The 17,044-nt window shown below is 38.7% G+C and overlaps 1 protein-coding gene and 1 long non-coding RNA gene across 2 annotated transcripts; one reads left to right on the top strand and one right to left on the bottom strand.

Moving 5' to 3' along the window:
• Positions 1-1,205: 1,205 nt before the first annotated feature.
• Positions 1,206-16,352, top strand: nt5dc2 (5'-nucleotidase domain containing 2). The gene is made up of 14 exons (XM_028034976.1): positions 1,206-1,682; positions 4,401-4,585; positions 4,687-4,761; positions 6,181-6,236; positions 6,369-6,462; positions 8,225-8,353; positions 9,611-9,671; positions 9,765-9,867; positions 10,000-10,101; positions 11,112-11,193; positions 11,294-11,380; positions 12,403-12,543; positions 14,258-14,322; positions 15,280-16,352. The coding sequence occupies exons 1-14, from the start codon at positions 1,304-1,306 to the stop codon at positions 15,539-15,541; spliced, it is 1,821 nt and encodes a 606-aa protein (XP_027890777.1). The 5' UTR covers positions 1,206-1,303; the 3' UTR covers positions 15,542-16,352.
• LOC114155250 (uncharacterized) lies at positions 15,021-15,273 on the bottom strand. The gene is made up of 2 exons (XR_003597711.1): positions 15,092-15,273; positions 15,021-15,056 (listed from the first exon to the last, which is right to left on the bottom strand). It is a non-coding gene; the product is annotated as an uncharacterized LOC114155250 (long non-coding RNA).
• Positions 16,353-17,044: the final 692 nt, after the last annotated feature.

Raw genomic sequence — 17,044 nt, 5'->3', positions numbered from 1 at the left:
GCGTGCAGCAGTGACCTTTCACCTACTAACACTGAGAGAATTAGAAAGCTGCACAGCTGAAATCCATGTGTTTAACAGGAACTGAAAAAACTATTTGTTCTCACCAGACTATTGTTCTTCTGAGATTTCACTGAGCTGGAGATGAGGAGGTGATGAAACACGCAGATAAACGTCCCGTTATCTCAACTGGTCACAAGCGCAGCTGACAACAGCTGCCTGTCATTAAAAATAATAAATCCTACAGTTTTAAACTCAGTGTAGAGCTGGAAAATGTGCAAATAACTGACTTTTTATGCATGTTTGTTTCTGGAAACAGAACCTTTGCTCTGCTTAAGTCTGTGCGTTTCTCTTCTGACTCACCGTGTTTCAGTTCTGTCTGCAGCCTCCAGCTCAGAGGAGCACAGTGACCCTGCATGTGCCTAGTTCTGCTGGAGCCTCTGGAATCTGCTGCTAAGAGCTATTCTTACATTTACCTCACAATTTCATGAAGCATTTATTCCCACGTGTCAGATAAACTTTGAAGAAACTGTGATAAAACCCAGATGCTTTGAAAATATTAGGAAGAATCTAACAGCTGCTGGAAGGAAGGATCTGCGGTTAACGCTCATTTGTGCACCCAGGATGCAGAAGACTATCACTAAAGGAGCTCTGCACTTCTAGAAATGTAAGTTTTTGGCAATTCTTCTTTCCAAATTAGCTCAACCTCAGTGAGACTGGGTGCAGAGCATCTGCGGGAGTGTTTGAGTTTTAGCATTAGCTTTTTTCAGTTAATTTCCATTTACAATCTCAATGGATTGTAATACACTTATAGATGTGTTTTCGCCAAGAAATGTAAATATATTTTTTCCCTTTTCCTTATAGATGCATTTTTGTCATGAAATGTATCCATATTATTTTTCTTTTTCTTATTTTTCATTTTTGTGATGCCTTTAAGTCAGTCAGTTTTTGTATCGGACGTTTCAGCAACGCGACAAAACACAATGAATTGAAAGGAATTGAAAACAAAGCGCCACCACGTTTAAAAAGGCATTTCCGGAACACATTAAGAAACTATAAACACTGTTTACCGCTGTTTCAGTAACTCAGATAACAGGGGTAAACAGCAGCTAAGCGGTGATGTCAGTGCTTATGATAGGAGCAGTGATAAGAGGCCCTTCCCTTCCACAGTGGGGCACTAGTGGGGGTTTTGAGTGGGCGTGGCCTCTCCGAGCGAGGTTTGTTTTCATGCTGCTGCTAGTTGAATCCTGCAGTAGCACAGACAGCAGCAGGAGCGAGGCGTGTTTACATATCTCCGTGCAGAAAAATGTCTTTTAAGACCGTGGGCACCGTGCTGACACGGACACTGTGGGCCCGGGGCAACAGGACCCCTCCACTCGCCAGATCTCCACGCGTGAACAGACTGTCCACCTCGTGCAGGGCGCTCGCAGGCTCGAAGCAAATAGGGAAAAACAAGGGGCAAAGTTGCAGCTCGGACACGGACAGGCCGAGCGGCGGAGACGCGCCGTCATCCAGCGAGCCGCCGCACAAATGCGGCAGCGGGGAGAAGAAGAGGCAGAAGGAGACCGTGGGCGCCCCGGGCGCCAGCGGCGTCAGGAGACGCTCGTTCACGTCCAACGCGGCGCCCATGGACCAGACGTCGTTCCTCTGGAGTCGTTACAACGACCTGAAGCGGCTGGTTTACGGTAAGCACAGGATCCCCCCTTTGTCCTCGTAACCCCCACCCCACCCCACGGAAAGCAGGCACCCCCTTTTCCACGTCACCAGGCAAATGAAGATGTTTATCTGTAGCCAGCGAGGACATTTTGTACGTTTGAGGATTCCCCTATTGTGTCCTCATTTTGCAGATTTATGCTCGTTCATAAGTGCAGCTGGTCACTTCTGAGCTGAAGTTGTTTTCAACGAGTCAGCATTTATTTTCTACCGTCACAGATCAACTAAAACAGTAACTTTGTGTTGTAGTTTATCCACCTCTGTGCAATACATGAACCACTAGCCATCAGTCAATAATACTGAGAGTATTTATTTAGTAACAATGCTTGGTTGACTTCTGCCTGCAGAATCTGTGTTTTAAACCACTGGCACTCTGCAGGACTCCATTCCTTTTGGATTCATTTCTGGAAACTCCCAACAATTTTTATTCCTACAAACGCATCATCCCAACTGTGTTCAGTTGGATAATAATGAAAAATGAATTAGATTTATGCGTTTGAGATCAGTTATTTATTGTTATGTGTGTGGTAGCCTCCCTGCACAATGAAATTCTTTCTTTACTGTGTGCATTTGCTTTAATGCATGAATTTGGATAATATTGTAGTCCCTCAATTTTCTGTTGTATTTAAATTTTCTACCTCTATGACCTCTATACTTCATAGTTTACGTCTCTTTTATTTATTAACCAAAACGTTGTTATCTGTAGCATATAGGCATCAGGTTGGTGTTATGGAAAGAAAACTTACATCTTCACAGCTGATGCAATTAGAAGTTCTGTCCAACAAGAGATTTAGTTGGTTTTCTGTGGCCAAGCTGTAACCCTGTGTGTTGCTGCGCAGTTCCAGCCAGCTGGATGAATAAAGGTCTCGTGCACTTTCTCCTTACAAGTCAGACACTTTTGACTGTTTGGAAATATTTTGCTCCCTGACAAAACATGAGAAACTGTGAGGTTGAAATTACAGGAGCGCCACCTGCCACTGGTCAGCTGTTGATTAGCTGAATGCATGGAAGAAGGGAAGACCTGCAACAAAAATATTGAGTTTGAATAGGAATGTCTGGATTAATGTTTAATAATTTTGACTTAATTTTGTCCTTAATTCTGAACTGTATTACAAGGTTTCCCCCAGAAAACTTGCCAAGCTCGGTGGCTGGCTGCTTCATTCAGAAGCCCGTCGTGTTTTTGAGTTAAAAAATGTTAAAAAATTGGCAGGAAATTTTAAAATATCATTTGATAATCATGTTTTATTAAAAGATGGGAAGATCAATGCCTGAACACTAACTATAAAGTCTTAAAAAACGCTAACAATTTAAAAAATATTTAAATAAATAAGCAATGGTTTGTTTTATAAGCCTGGTGGCCCGCCAGACTTATAATACACTAGGAGAAACCCTGGTATTTGATGTTAGAGGCTTATATCTGGGGCGTCAACTTAAATCTGATTACAACACTTTAACCTTAATCAATATCTTCTCTCATAGAAACCCGCAAGGAACTCTGTTGCTCAAATATTGTTTTTAATGTTCTCCGTTACGCAAAGTTGTGCTACTTTGCCTCTTGGCGGTAAAATAGTTTAAAACTTGCACAGTATATTTGCATTACAGGGTTGTTTACATTGGCTTGGCTGCAACTGTTAGCAGATCTGCAAACAAAGTAGAAGTCCAATGCAACAACCCTCTAAAGTAAACAAAACTGCTTAATTACAGTAAAACTCAAAAGGAGCATGGCGGCTTTTCTTAGATTTGCTATTCCATCTATAAGGGTTTCATTATTACATTATTGCAGAAATGCTAATGCGGTTTTACATGTATGATTTTAGATTTTCTCTCTGACGTAAACTAATGTGCCTGTAACACTGTTTACAGTGGAACGTGGAAGTACGTACAGTACCAGTACGCCACTGGGTACACTGTGTTTTTCCTGTCTGGGTGCGCTGCCTCTCTGAATGTTGACGCGCACAAAAAAAAAAAAAAGAAGTTTTCTCAGCCGCCGACTTCTGCTGCAGATTCTCAACTAGAAAGCCAGTCATGCATTCCCTTCATGTTTACAGTTTTACAGATTTTTATCTTGTGGATGAATGTCTTTGTGTGAAAAGAGAGGCGCTTTTAGCTGCAGGGCGTCCAGCCAGAGGGTTGCTGAACGCACGCCTTCTGCCCAGCTGCGGCGCTCATTGAACTGTCCCAGGAGGGAAGGTCATGACCTACTTTCCCACATAGATCTGATGTAGTGTTCGCTGATACAGTGTCAGCGGGGGCATTACCGTCCGAATGCAAACAGATGAATCTGTTCGCATCGTGTCGCGGCTTCTTAACTCGCTGGGCAGGAAGCGGATAAAGCAGAAGTAACCTGCGTTACAAGGCACTCAGGAGTGGCTTTCAGCCGCACATTTCAGTGCACAGAATGTTCTTTTTGGGCTGAATTAGTTTGGTCAAAAGTCAGTTGACATCTGAGAACTGCAGGCAGGTTACGCAATCCCCGCCGAGCTCGCCAGCCCCTGGCTGAAACAAAAACAGCAGCAGGAGAGTTTAACTTCTTTGCTCGCTGCAGAAGTGCAGAATCAGCAGCCGCTGTTAATCCTCACCTTGCCCACATAATCACAGGGTTTTCTTTCCCTCTTTACTCGAGTCATTGTTGTCCCGTCTGATGTGATGTGTCAGTATTTGAACTCCCATCTGTCTCTCTCTCTGCTCAGACCTGATCCCTCCCGGTGCGTGTAAAAGCCTGAACTCCTCGGTGATCTACGCCAACAACGAGGTCAGCTTGGAGGAAGTGGACATCTACGGCTTTGACTACGACTACACGTTGGCTCAGTACTCCAACGCGCTCAATGCTCTGATCTACGACACAGCTAAAGGATTCCTGATTGAGCACTTTAAGGTATTGAAATAAAACTAGCAGATTTGTAGAGGAAGGAAAATATGAATAACGGAGGTTTTAAAGTTGAGTTAATTCATGCACTTTGTATTTCTGCATTGCAGTATCCTGAGGAAATTGCAAAATATGAGTACATTCCCAACTTTACTGTCCGAGGTCTTCACTATGACATCCAAAAGGTGAATATCTTAAATGTACTATTGCAGAAAAATCTGTGTGTATGCAGGTGTTTCTTAAATAGGAATACAATAAAAATATATTTCACTAATTTTTATCATGTAGGTCAGATTCATTATGCATTATTTCAGTTGTTTATTTCTGTTAATTTAGCATGTTTTGTCCTGCAGCCAGTGAAAGACCAGATTTCACAGACACTTACAATATTACTTATAAAAACTGACATTTTCTAAGTGATTATTGCCATGTCATGGCTTCCACAGTCAGGGGAAAAACTGCTGATTTAAAAATTCTCCAGAAAAAAAATACACAAGAAGGGGAAGGACACAAAAGGGTTAGGGTTATAAAGCACTGGGAGAAACTCGGCGTTAGCGATTGGGTAAAATCTAATCCAATTAAAATGGAGTCCATGCCTCCAGCAAACAATCGTTTCTCAGGACCCTCATCAAGTCCAAAGTAATTTTACACCACGTAAATCTACTATTAAATCAACCTGCACTCTGTTAGCTTAGCAGCAGTAACACAGGCTGATCAGCTTCATGCCTCCATGCTAGATGGACATTTATCGTATTGTTTATTATTTATCACAATAAATTACTTCTTATGATAAGAATTTGGATTTATTTTCGTCGCAATAAATTGTAATTAACAATGTTTAAACCTCCCACAAAGCCATCTGTATTGTTGGGATAATTATGGTAGTTTTGCTATTTTCTCCAATGAAAATATCAATAAATATAAATTAATATGAAAATATGATTAAGTTCAGTTACAGTTACTTTTTTTATGCGACTGAAACGTATTACAAATATGAATGTAAGAGCAATGTTTGTGAAGCTATGATTGCTGCAGACACAACAATACAGCAACCTAAAAAATTTATAAATAGTTTGTATCGTTATCACAATACTACCACAAAATATTGTGATGAAATTTGAAGTCCAAATCGCCAACTTCTACTCCACACTGCAAAAACACAAAATCCTGCCCAGTATTTTCTAGTTTCTAGTGCAAATATCTTATTACTCTTGTAATAAGATAAATTAACTCAAAAGTAACTTTTCAGTAAGATATATTAATGAAAAAGTACAACTTCTATTGGCAGATAAATTAACTTACATCTTGTTACAAGTGAATTAAACTAGTAAATTTCAATATTAAGAAATAATTTACTTTAAACAAGCTCTTAAATCTTGCTGAAAAGTTCCTCTTGAGTTAGTTTTGTCTTAGATATTTGCACTAGAAACGAGACAAAAGTATTTGGTAAGATTTTGTGGTTTTGCAGTGCATGCTCAGGCTGAGTTTTGGGTTATTATAAGCTGCAAGTCATAATTATCACCACCCTGTTTAATCCACGCAATAGATAACTTTTTTTAAATTCTCTGTTTGTTCAAATAAAACCCTTTTTCGCTCCTCTGTAGGGACTCCTGATGAAAATTGATGCCTTCCATTACATTGAGCCAGGAACAGTGTACCGGTAGGAGCTGCCGATCTTTTCTATCTAAATAAAACACATTGATTTATTTCTGCTTCCCTGCTGCTCAAGGCAAAACATTGTTTGTTTTGTCAGATAATATTATCCTCTAAACAAAAATGTTGCTGCCCTCAGGGGTCTGAGTCCAGTGTCGGACGATGAGGTCCTTTATCTCTACGGGGGGACTTTCCACGTCCCGCTGTCGCAGGACAGTGGATTCTACGGAAAGGTTAGAAGGAGGTTTTTTTTAATTTAACGAATCATGTTTGTTTTCCTCAGCCACATTATTTTAGTTGTGAAACAACTTTTGAGCAATAGCTGGCATGTGTTCCAGTTACTTCACTTTGTTTTTGGATTTTCTCGCCGCTTCTTTCAAGTGTAATCGGTTTAGTGTGGCACTGGGCTCACCATGGTGCAGATTCTGCAGGAAAATAACGATAATAATCTCATCTGGCCACGGCTAAACAAGCAGAGGATGCAATCTGGCGGTGTTCTCAGATATTGGACAGGCTGGAGCATTGCATAAGACCAAATCCTAACTTTGGGGATCTTGTTTATCCCATTGGCGTGATGAATCAGCTGGAAAGCAGCGTTCCCATCTCTGAAGCACTCTCTGGAAAGATTTCCTGTGTTCTTGATTTCCTCCGACTTGCACGCAGTCAGGAAAGGCAGAAATCTTTACTGGACGTGGAAGTTGAGCCAACATGAGTCCAACAAAAGCAATTATGAGTGAAATGTTGGGTTAGGTTGGCATTATTTCTTTGGGCAGACATTTTAAATCCAACTTTTTCCTAAATAAACTTAAGCAGAAAAGTTTTTGTGCGGCTGTAATCTCATTGCCTTTGTTTACAACGAGGCCTAATAGTGGCTAATACTGTTATGTTAATCCATTTTGGGCTGAGTCGAGTAATCAGATCAATCGTAATGAGTTGATTAGTCAAATAATTGTCAACTAATTTGGTAATCAGTTAGACGTTAACTGGACTATATAGTTAACACATAGCAAAAGGACAGTTGATGAAAGAACAACTTGATTAAGCCAAAACTGTACAAAATATAAAAACATTTTGCATTTAAAATGGAAAAAATAAAATTGTCTGTAAATATGTTCTACCTAGAACTCATGAAGTAACAATTTTAGCTTCACCAGGTAACATAGCACCTGTGGTATCCAGTTATTAATCAATTAATCCAAAAATGAATCAACAAATCAGACCTACAGTGTACTGATTCAAGCAGAAAGTGCTTATTTTTTTAGCTACAGATTCATCCTCTGCTAGAAATTATTAAGCGTATGCTAAAAGAATGCTGCGTTGTTGCATTTTAAGCAATAAAATGTTTAGTTTTTTATTTTAAAAAAGGATTCTATGTATTATTTGAATCTTTTAAAGTACTTCTAATATTGCATAAAAAGGTTGACATGGTTAAGTGAAATATCTGCTGAATGTGCCAATTTTATTTATTTGATTAATCGCCATAATAATTGACTATTAAAATAGTTGCTAGCTGGAACCCTAAATTGATAATAAAAAAAAAAAAGGATTATGGATGCACAATATTGGATTTTTGGTCGATATCCGATATGCCGACATACTAAAACTCATTTGGCCAATAACCGATATCAATGTTAATATTTTTTCCTATATCTACTTACCAAAACTACATGTCTGTCTTTACTGTGGAATTAAAATTCTGCATTCTCTTTGTCAGTTTAGCCTGCTGCCTAATGCAAATGCTAAAAAGGACGCTGGAAATGATGCAACACTTTCAACTTGCACTTTAATTTCAAATTTATTCATGACATTTTTTCTCTCTAAGACAATGACAACACTGTTGCAGGCATCATTGTCACTGGTTTGTCATATAAAAAAACCCAACGTATATTCTTCTATTCTATTTTGACAGAATATCCGATGTTAAATTTTACGGCTAACATCGGCCGATAATATCGTGCGTCCCTAAAATAAATAATAACTTCTTCCTGTTCGCAGGGACCGAAGGTGAAGCAGTTCATGGACATCTTCTCCATCCCAGAGATGACCCTCCTGGCCGTCGCCAACGACTTCTTCATTACCAACGACATCGAGTACGACCCGGTTCACCTCTTCAAAGATGTTTCTGTGAGTTCCTCTGCGTTTCCTCAGCATGTAGTTCATTCAGTGCTGGCAGCGAATGCAGGGCAGGGCAGCGCAGCGCAGGGCAGCGCAGGGCAGGGCAGCGCAGGGCAGGGCAGAGTGTGTATGTGACTGTTTTCACATCCAGTCCCTTAATCCTTCAGCTGGAGGCTCAGGAATCTGCTGAGCTGTGGCAACATTCACGAGCAAAGCCAAGAACAATCAGTGCTTTTCCTCTTTAGCTACAAACGTGTCATTTTCCGGGAACACCCGGGGAAAATCTATAAAAAAAAGCTCACTGAAGGATTCCTAAATGTAACGCTCTGAATCCCAAAATCAGCTTGTTTTAAAGTTTAATATAGTTCTTACATTAAGTAATAATATCCGTTGGACCTTTTTCACATTTCGTCTCGTTACAACCACACCCCAATGTTGAAAGGAAGGTCAAAGGTCATGTTCGAAGTTTGCCATAAGACATACAGGAGACACAGGAAGCATGTAGAAGATGGTCTCCTTCCAAAATGGAGCTTTTTTACACTTTGAGGTCAAAAACTAAACGTCACCTTGAACACAACAGTGAAACATTACGAGAATATCCAGAATATTACAACTTTATTCTTGTACGACTTTGTTCTTCGAATTATTTTCTGAATTCTCTTTGACTTTTTTGTAATTTTATGACTATATTCTCATGTTGTTATGACTTTATTCGTGTAATATTGTGACTTTATCTTCTTAAATTTATGGCTTTATTCTTGTACGACTCTATTCTCAAACTATTATGACTTTATTTATTTTGTATTATGACTATTTTGTAATTTTATGACTTTATTCTCATATTGTTATAACTTTATTAACGTAATATCTTTATTCTCTTAATTTTATGACTTTATTCTTGTACATCTTTATTCTCAAAATATGACTTTGTTCTTATAATTTCGTGACTTCAAATCAAATTTTATTTCAGTGCTTTACATCATAAAAACACAAAAACACAGTCATGCCGTACTAAAGAAAAGTTTAAATAAAATTATGAGAATAAAATTATAATACAACGACAATAAAGTCGAAAAAGAATAAAGTAAATGTAATGTTTCAATTGTTGATTCTGTGTTGCTCTTAATATTCTTTTGTAATCTATGAGATAAAATCCAAACAAATTTTACTCAGGTCTGTATTTTTAACGCGATAAACTTAAAGGTGTAAATACTTTTGCAAGGTGAATATGCGAAGAATATAAACAAATTTGTTTTTACACTGTAGGAAGCAATTGGCATGGTTCATCTCAAAGGTTACATGTACAAGTGGATCATGCAAGACCTTGGTAAGAAGCAACTTCCTCTCTTTTCTGCTTTAGTTCTTAACCTGCATGTTGCTGCACAAACTCAGTCACACTTTGCATCGTTTTCTCTCACAGACAAGTTTATTCTGAGAAAGGAAGAGACGGACGCTGTCCTTCATCGGTTGGTCAGTCAGGGGAAGAAGCTGTTCCTCATCACCAACAGTCCCTTCAGCTTTGTGTAAGTCTGAGCCCTGAGAGGTCTCCGGCTGCTGCAGTTCATTCTGACTCACAGGAAAGGAAATGTTAAAAAAAGAAAAGAAAGAAAAGCCATGTTGCAAGTTGTTATGCTGTATTTTTCCTCTCTGTGTAGGGATAAAGGAATGACGCACATGGTGGGGAAAAACTGGAGAGACTTCTTTGATGTTGTTATCGTGCAGGCAGATAAACCTCACTTCTTCACCGACTGTATCAAGTAAGTAACTGCTATTTTTTAAAGTTTATTGGGAAAGTAGCGATTAAAAGTAAACCTTTTTCATATTTTGCCACATTGTGGCCTCGAACCGGCTACATTTATACGAAACCGCTGCCAGGAAACTCCTGGTATTTTCGGATGTTTTTAATTCGGAAAAGGTTCCACGTTTAAACGGTGCCATCTTGCGTCAGCTGAGGTTGCTATGCTGACCACGAGATGGCGCTGTCATCTTAAAATATCACCAATCGCGCATGCGCTTTGCTTTTGACCCTCAGCTTCTTCGCTTACGCCTCATTAGCTTACGCCTCATTGAAAACAATAATGCGTCTCCCTCTACCATGGATGATGGAACATATATATTCCTTATCAGAAATTACTACAGAAAAGTTTCATTAAGAGGCTTGGTTTCAAAAAGAGCCGGTTTTATAAGAAATTCTCCGATGTAACGGGACGCACATCGGATCCGACCATTTTCATGGCGCTTCGGATCAATTTTCTGGCAAAGCGACTCGCATAATCATGTCAAGGTTGTAACTCTAAGTTTAATAGACAGCTGCTGGTAAAAGGAAAGAAAGAAAGAAAGAAAACTCTAAAATTAATAAATAAACCTGGTCTTGTGTGTTTGTTTTTCAGTTGCCAAGAAAATCATAATTTTTTCACCAAACTTTCGTCATTGTTCACTTCAGCCTGACAAATATTCAGCGTTTTCCAATACATTCTGTGTATTTATAATTTTTTTTATTACTGATATAGAAGGATGGAAGCTAGCTGATAACAATGTAAACAAAAGAATTTATTTGATCTCTTTCTTTTCCATAAGAAAGAGATCAAATAAATTCTTTCTTTTGAGAAAGAAAAATATAATGTAATGTATTAACGTTTATAGAACCTAAACAAACAAGCATTAAATCCACAAAACTGATAGAGAACATGCAAAACACTCAAATCTGTTTTCTGCTGCTCGGCATTTAGTTTCAGAATATGATCTCAGCAACATCTTTTTGTTTCAGACCTTTCAGGCGCTTGGATAATAACGGAGACCTGCGGTGGGAAAAGATCAACCGTTTGGACAAAGGGCAGATCTATAAACAGGTTAGTAATACGTGTCAGTGTGCGGTTTTTCACTCTAGGTGTGTTACAAGATGCTGCAGCTGCATGCCTGTAAGTGAACTTGGTGTGTTTTGTTTTTCAGGGTAACTTGTTTGACTTCCTCAGACTGACCGGATGGCGAGGATCAAAGGTTCTTTACTTTGGAGATCATCTTTATAGCGACTTGGCTGTGAGTATGGAAGCTTGTTGATTTTTTTTTTTTCCCTCAGTAAAAGTTCACATTATGACTAAGCATTAGGGGAAACATGACTCAGCTCCTCTGTTCAATTTATCCGGTGGCGTCAGTGTGTGATTAAAGCAAAGTTGGAAATTTCATTGGAACATTTGCTGATGAGTCTTGACGACGTGACCTGAGGAAAATAAAGAACTTTTTTTTTTTTTATTTAACGTTGCTCTGAAGAAGATTTTTGTACATTTTGGTTAGCTTTGTGCAGTTTTTAACAATTTTAATTTTTTTTTTTTACAGATTTTACTAATAATTTAAGCATTAAACTGTATCTCTGGACAATTATGTTTTTATTCTTTGACTAAATGAGAAATTAAAATATTCAGATTGTGTATTTTTATCTGCACATTTAGAGTTCTCGCAATGTTAATGAAGTATTACAAGGTTTCAGTCTCATTTTAAGTCTGGATAATGAGAAAAAATAAGAGAATGGAACATTATTTGTATGTCCAGGTTTTAATTTCTTATTAAAATGTTTGAAATGAGTGGATATGAACAGATCAAACCCCAGACCTGCACCTTGGACAGGATCAGCATTATATCAGTGGTTTCATTATCTACTGTGGCAAATTTAGAGCTTGACATCTTAGACTCAACAAACCAGAAGTACAAGCTTGCGACTGTAGATGTTTCATGGTCAGATGCTGTGCATTTGATGAAACAGATAAAGACATCGATCAACATCATTTTGGTTTTTAATGCCACTTAAATATTTAAACCTGAAGCAGCAGGGCTGATAAAATAAAGAAATCAATTTTATGCTCTATATGTCTTTAGTTATCTCTCCGCCTTTGTTGCTTTTCTTTATTATTCAGAGTTAATTATTTATTGTGGATCAAACTTCTCTGCACTGTTGCTTCTCCCCAATGAAAAACAAACATTTTAAAATACCTCTGCTCATAGCTAGATAAGAAAACTGAAAGTTCATCCAACCTTTCTGTCTTTTTTTTTTGTTGTTGTTGCAGGATCTGATGTTGCGACACGGCTGGCGCACCGCAGCCATCGTCCCAGAACTGGAGCACGAAACCAAAATAGTGAGCGCGCACCGCTACGCTGTGACCCTGACCTGGCTGCAGGCCCTGACCGGCCTGATGGAGCGGCTTCAGGTGAGCAGTCAACACCCAGTTCGCTCAGATATGTAAGGTTTTTACAAGCATGATTCTGTTGACTAAACACAAATCTCGATCACCTGTTGAGCCGCTTTTGAACCCGCGCAGACATTTCCAGACGGCGAGGCCAAAGATTTTTTACAGTAAAATCTTCTTAATCAAATAAGCGGTATTTGTTTTGAATCTTTACGCAATAACGAGCCAGGAAGTTCTAGCATTTAAATCTGAATACAAAAGCTTTCCTCTTTTAAAAGGCAAAAAAAAGCACCTTTTTTCCAGAATGAGACATTGTTTTTTTCTCTCAACTAACAGGAAGCTAAACTGCTCTCAGCAACTATAACAAAGCTATAATCTGCACCCTAATAGGGCTTGGCTTCTGAACAGGTCTGTCTAAACTTGTCCACAACAGGGAACGTGCTGAGCATTTTTAAACGAAATGACCTCAAACGCTTCGTCACTCAATTTCCTCAGTGACTTACTGTTCTTTATGTATTGAAGTAGCTTATATGTAGACACCTGCCGGTATTAGTAATGTTTTAGGACTGCAGGAGACCTTGATGGCAGCAAAGGGCTCATCACTAGTCTGCATTTACAGCAAGACGAATTGGACAAAATAACAATAATCATATTTTTTTTAGGACCTTTGATTTATGGGTGTTTTGTTCTGCATTATGAGAAAAGAACACAACATATTTTCTCATCTTGCCCCTTTGTATGTTGATTTTTTAAAGCGTTTATTTAAATTTGCACTCTCTGAAATATGTGTGTTAAACTCAAGGCCCGGGGGCCAAATCTGGCCCGCCGTGGCTTTTTATGTGGCCCTCTAGACTCCAAGTTACATCAATAAGTCCTTCCAGTTTTTCACAAATCTGCAAAATCAACAGATGACCCACATTTTTCTGATTTTACTGCAAAATTTTCTCAAAATTGGCCAAAAATATTAGATTTAATAGACTGCTGCCTCAGCCTTACTTAATGTCAAGTACTTCTATAAAAAAAATTCACATTTAACATTATATATTGGCACAAATAGTGTAAAACATTCTTACAAATATTTCTAAATTAACACCACAGAACAGTCCTGGATGGACTGATCAGTGTGAAAAGATGTTTAACATTATTTCATTTTAAGAAAAACGTATTGAATGCAGAAATAAACAGATGTTTATTGATATTTTAACAGTTTAATGGGTTTTATTTATACATTCTGGCACAACTGGCCCTTTAAGAAGATTACTATTTGTAATATGGCCCAAATAAAAATAAGTCTGACACATCCAACCTTTCCATCAGATCCGGTTTTATAGCAAAAGTTGCAAATCTTCACAAAAACTGACTTTTTGAGCTTTTCGTAAGCAAAGCTGTGCACCGATTTCTCTCTGAAGTGAAGACGTAACGCATGTGGCAGCAGTAAAGGAGAAGTAGCAATGCTGAGTAAAATTAGACAGACACAAAGTCATGAAGTACTTATTAGGAAGCCGCCACACACAAGTGACCTCTGTCACCTTTCCTTATGGAGGAAATGCCTTCAGAGACAAAACTTCAGTTTACATGCCTCTGCAGGATCATGTGGAACCTTTTGAGCTCCACATTCAGCAACTGTTTGCATTTTTATCTTTAACTGAAGATGAGATAACACTTTTCTCATGACAGAAATAATCATTGCCGAACTGCCTCAGTCTGATGTTTGAATGCATCTGTAATATTTCAGACACACCGTGACCCAGCCTCCAAAAAAGTTTTTCTGGAATGGCAGAAAGAAAGAGAAGAACTGCGGTGAGTCTCTAAACTTGCCTTTTAGTCCAAAGCTCCACCCAGTAAACCCACTGACCTCTGACAGTCTACACAGTGCTTCCTGTTGCCAAGTGCAGCCCCTATACAAAACAATCCTTTCTATAGCCTTTTGTGTCGCCCTATACATCTAGTCTGCTCTGTGACGTCTGCATGCAAAGTAATGTCGTGCTACAAGCATAAACTGAACGTTTTTGGCCTCTTTACTCCATTCTGATTACTGCTTAGCTTTCAGGAGTTGTTCGTTTATGTGGACAGTCATTTCTTTATAGGTTTCCACTTTCCCTTGCAGCTTGTTCATTAATGTTCTTGAATAAAACACTCAGACTTTATTAGCCTAATTGAGTAACTTCTGAATTTAGTGACTGCATAATAAAAAGGGACCTAACTACACTTTTCCTATTAAAATAGCATGTGATTATTGTGCATGATCATGTTTTTTGAATGTTTTTCTTGACTTTTTATGCTTTAAGTCTGTAAATATGGAAGTTTTTTAAAAATAAAAGTGTTTCAGAAAATGTTTCAGACTATGTCTGAAGAATCTCAATTTTCCAAGTTTTCATATTCAAGAAGATTTAAAAGTAGTGATTTTGTTCCAGATATTAAATATATTATTATACATCACTGCAAAATGTAGGCTACATACTAGCTTGGTTTTATCTAAACATGCGTTGATTTTTTTTTTTTAAAGCAAAATTTGCGCTGTGGACTAGCTAACCCTATGTAGCTAGGGTACCTATGTACCTACATGTACCTATGTAGGAGAGAGGCTTTTAGGTCAAAATAGGTAACGGATTTAATCTGCCTTATACAATATTAACTTTTAAACTTTTCAGATTAATCACACGCCCTATTAAAAAGATAAACAAGTAGGAAATGTCTTTAAAGGCGAGTATAAGCATGTATTTGTATTAACTTCTCTTACAAATTTGTATCCCTCAGGGTGATGACAAAGAACCTGTTCAACCCTCAGTTTGGCAGCATCTTCAGAACATGCCACAACCCCACCTACTTCTCCAGACGCCTCAGCCGATTCTCAGACATCTACATGGCTTCTCTCAGCTGCCTGCTGAACTACGACCCCTCGTACACCTTCTACCCCCGCCGCACGCCCCTCCAGCACGAAGCCCCCCTGTGGATGGATCAGCTGTGCACCGGCTGCATGAAGACGCCCCACATCGATGACATGGCCAGCATTCGATGAGAGCTGTGCTCTCCCCGCTGACTCTTCGGACACATTTTAGGTCAAAAGTGGCAAACACTTGAGGTAGCCGGAGCATTTAGTTCCTTTTAACAGGGTCTGTTTTTATCCAAGAAGGTGCTGCACAATTCCTTCCACTGGACACTGCTCACTCGTAGAGGAAACCTCCTCACTGGGTCCACTGGAGGGCGCTGTAGAGCTACAGTTGACGTGTCAATGAAATGTGGTACAAGATTGACAGAGGATTGGTGAGAATGGGGAAGCTGTTTAATACTAAGCTGCATCGCACAAATAAAGAACTAAAATCTTTTATAATTCTGTGTTTACCTTATTAACCCCAACGTGCTGCACTCTTCGTGTAATTACAGGTGCAGCAATGAACAAAATACCTCACTATGTTGAACATAATCAGTGGCGCATGGAGTGGAAACTAACCGTTTAGTGATTTGCATATGGATTGTGACTTCTTCAATCTGATTGGTCGGTTGGTTGCTAGGCAGCACAGCGTCCGTCCGTTGCTCGCCTGAAGACGACGGCAGAGGCCGAGTACAGCTGCTAAGTCACACTTTAGCGCTGGCGAGTGAAATGTTTCTGAGCGAAGGCTGTGGCTGTTATTAACCTACAGGAGCTGCTGCTGCTAATTTAACCAAAACAGCGACACAAGTCTGGGTCCAACTGTTTTTGTTTTTGTTCTGTTTTTTCGCGCTGTCCCGCCTTTCTGGAACCAACTGTGTACTTCCTGTTGCTCTTTTTGTTTTGATGCAGCGTGAGATTTGTTGTGATGGGAGTTATCAATAAATGCAAACAGCTAACAGAGTGGTTCATGTTTACTTTTATCTGCATTTTATCGTAGTTATTTTTATACCGACCACGAAAGGTTCCGGATGCTGGCTTGGATGCAAAAGCATGTCAAGATGTTTCACATTAATTAATTTTTTTTGAATATTTATAGATATTTTCAGTCATTGTGTATACTTTTGAGACTAGTTAGCAACCTGGTAGTCAAACTGCCTTGAAAACAATAATTCACAAACTACTATTACTATTTCAAAATATAGAACATCTACAAACCTGCCGATAAATTAGGTCTGCACCACATATCGCAAATGTATCGTTATTGCAATAAATCAATTAAGTAGAGTCCGTTCAGGCTCTCTGTGTAATTAATATAGCTCTTGATACTTAAAGCTGCAGAATTTCACTGGTGTTCTTTGGTTTAAAAGGCAAAGAACTAACAAACATTTTTCAAATAATTAATAAAATATATTTCCATGTCCCTTTTGACAATCATTTTCCTGATCCACGGTGGCAGCAGAAACTTTTGTCATTTTATTCACAAACATGTTTTTAAAAAGTAACTTTTTCCTTCAAGCTGCCACTAAGCTTACTTTTCATTTAGCCTATTTTTATTGTACTTCTGCAATATTTCAAATTTCTAGGATATTAAATGTTTAGTTTTCATTATAAGTGGAAAATCATCATAATGAACAGAAACAAAGGCTTGAA

The sequence above is a fragment of the Xiphophorus couchianus genome, chromosome 1 (assembly GCF_001444195.1).
Source record: "Xiphophorus couchianus chromosome 1, X_couchianus-1.0, whole genome shotgun sequence".
Classification (NCBI taxonomy): domain Eukaryota; kingdom Metazoa; phylum Chordata; class Actinopteri; order Cyprinodontiformes; family Poeciliidae; genus Xiphophorus; species Xiphophorus couchianus.
The sequence above is the reverse complement of the archived record's forward strand: the minus strand, read 5'-3'. Positions and strand labels throughout refer to the sequence as shown.

What these genes read in the sequence shown, in the direction of transcription:
- nt5dc2 (XM_028034976.1), top strand. Translation starts at nt 1,304, where the DNA reads ATGTCTTTTAAGACCGTGGGCACCGTGCTGACACGGACACTGTGGGCC. An exon ending in CCTGAAGCGGCTGGTTTACG is followed by an intron (nt 1,683 to 4,400) that starts GTAAGCACAGGA and finishes CTCTCTGCTCAG; the next exon opens with ACCTGATCCCTCCCGGTGCG. An exon ending in ACCTCTTCAAAGATGTTTCT is followed by an intron (nt 8,354 to 9,610) that starts GTGAGTTCCTCT and finishes TTTACACTGTAG; the next exon opens with GAAGCAATTGGCATGGTTCA.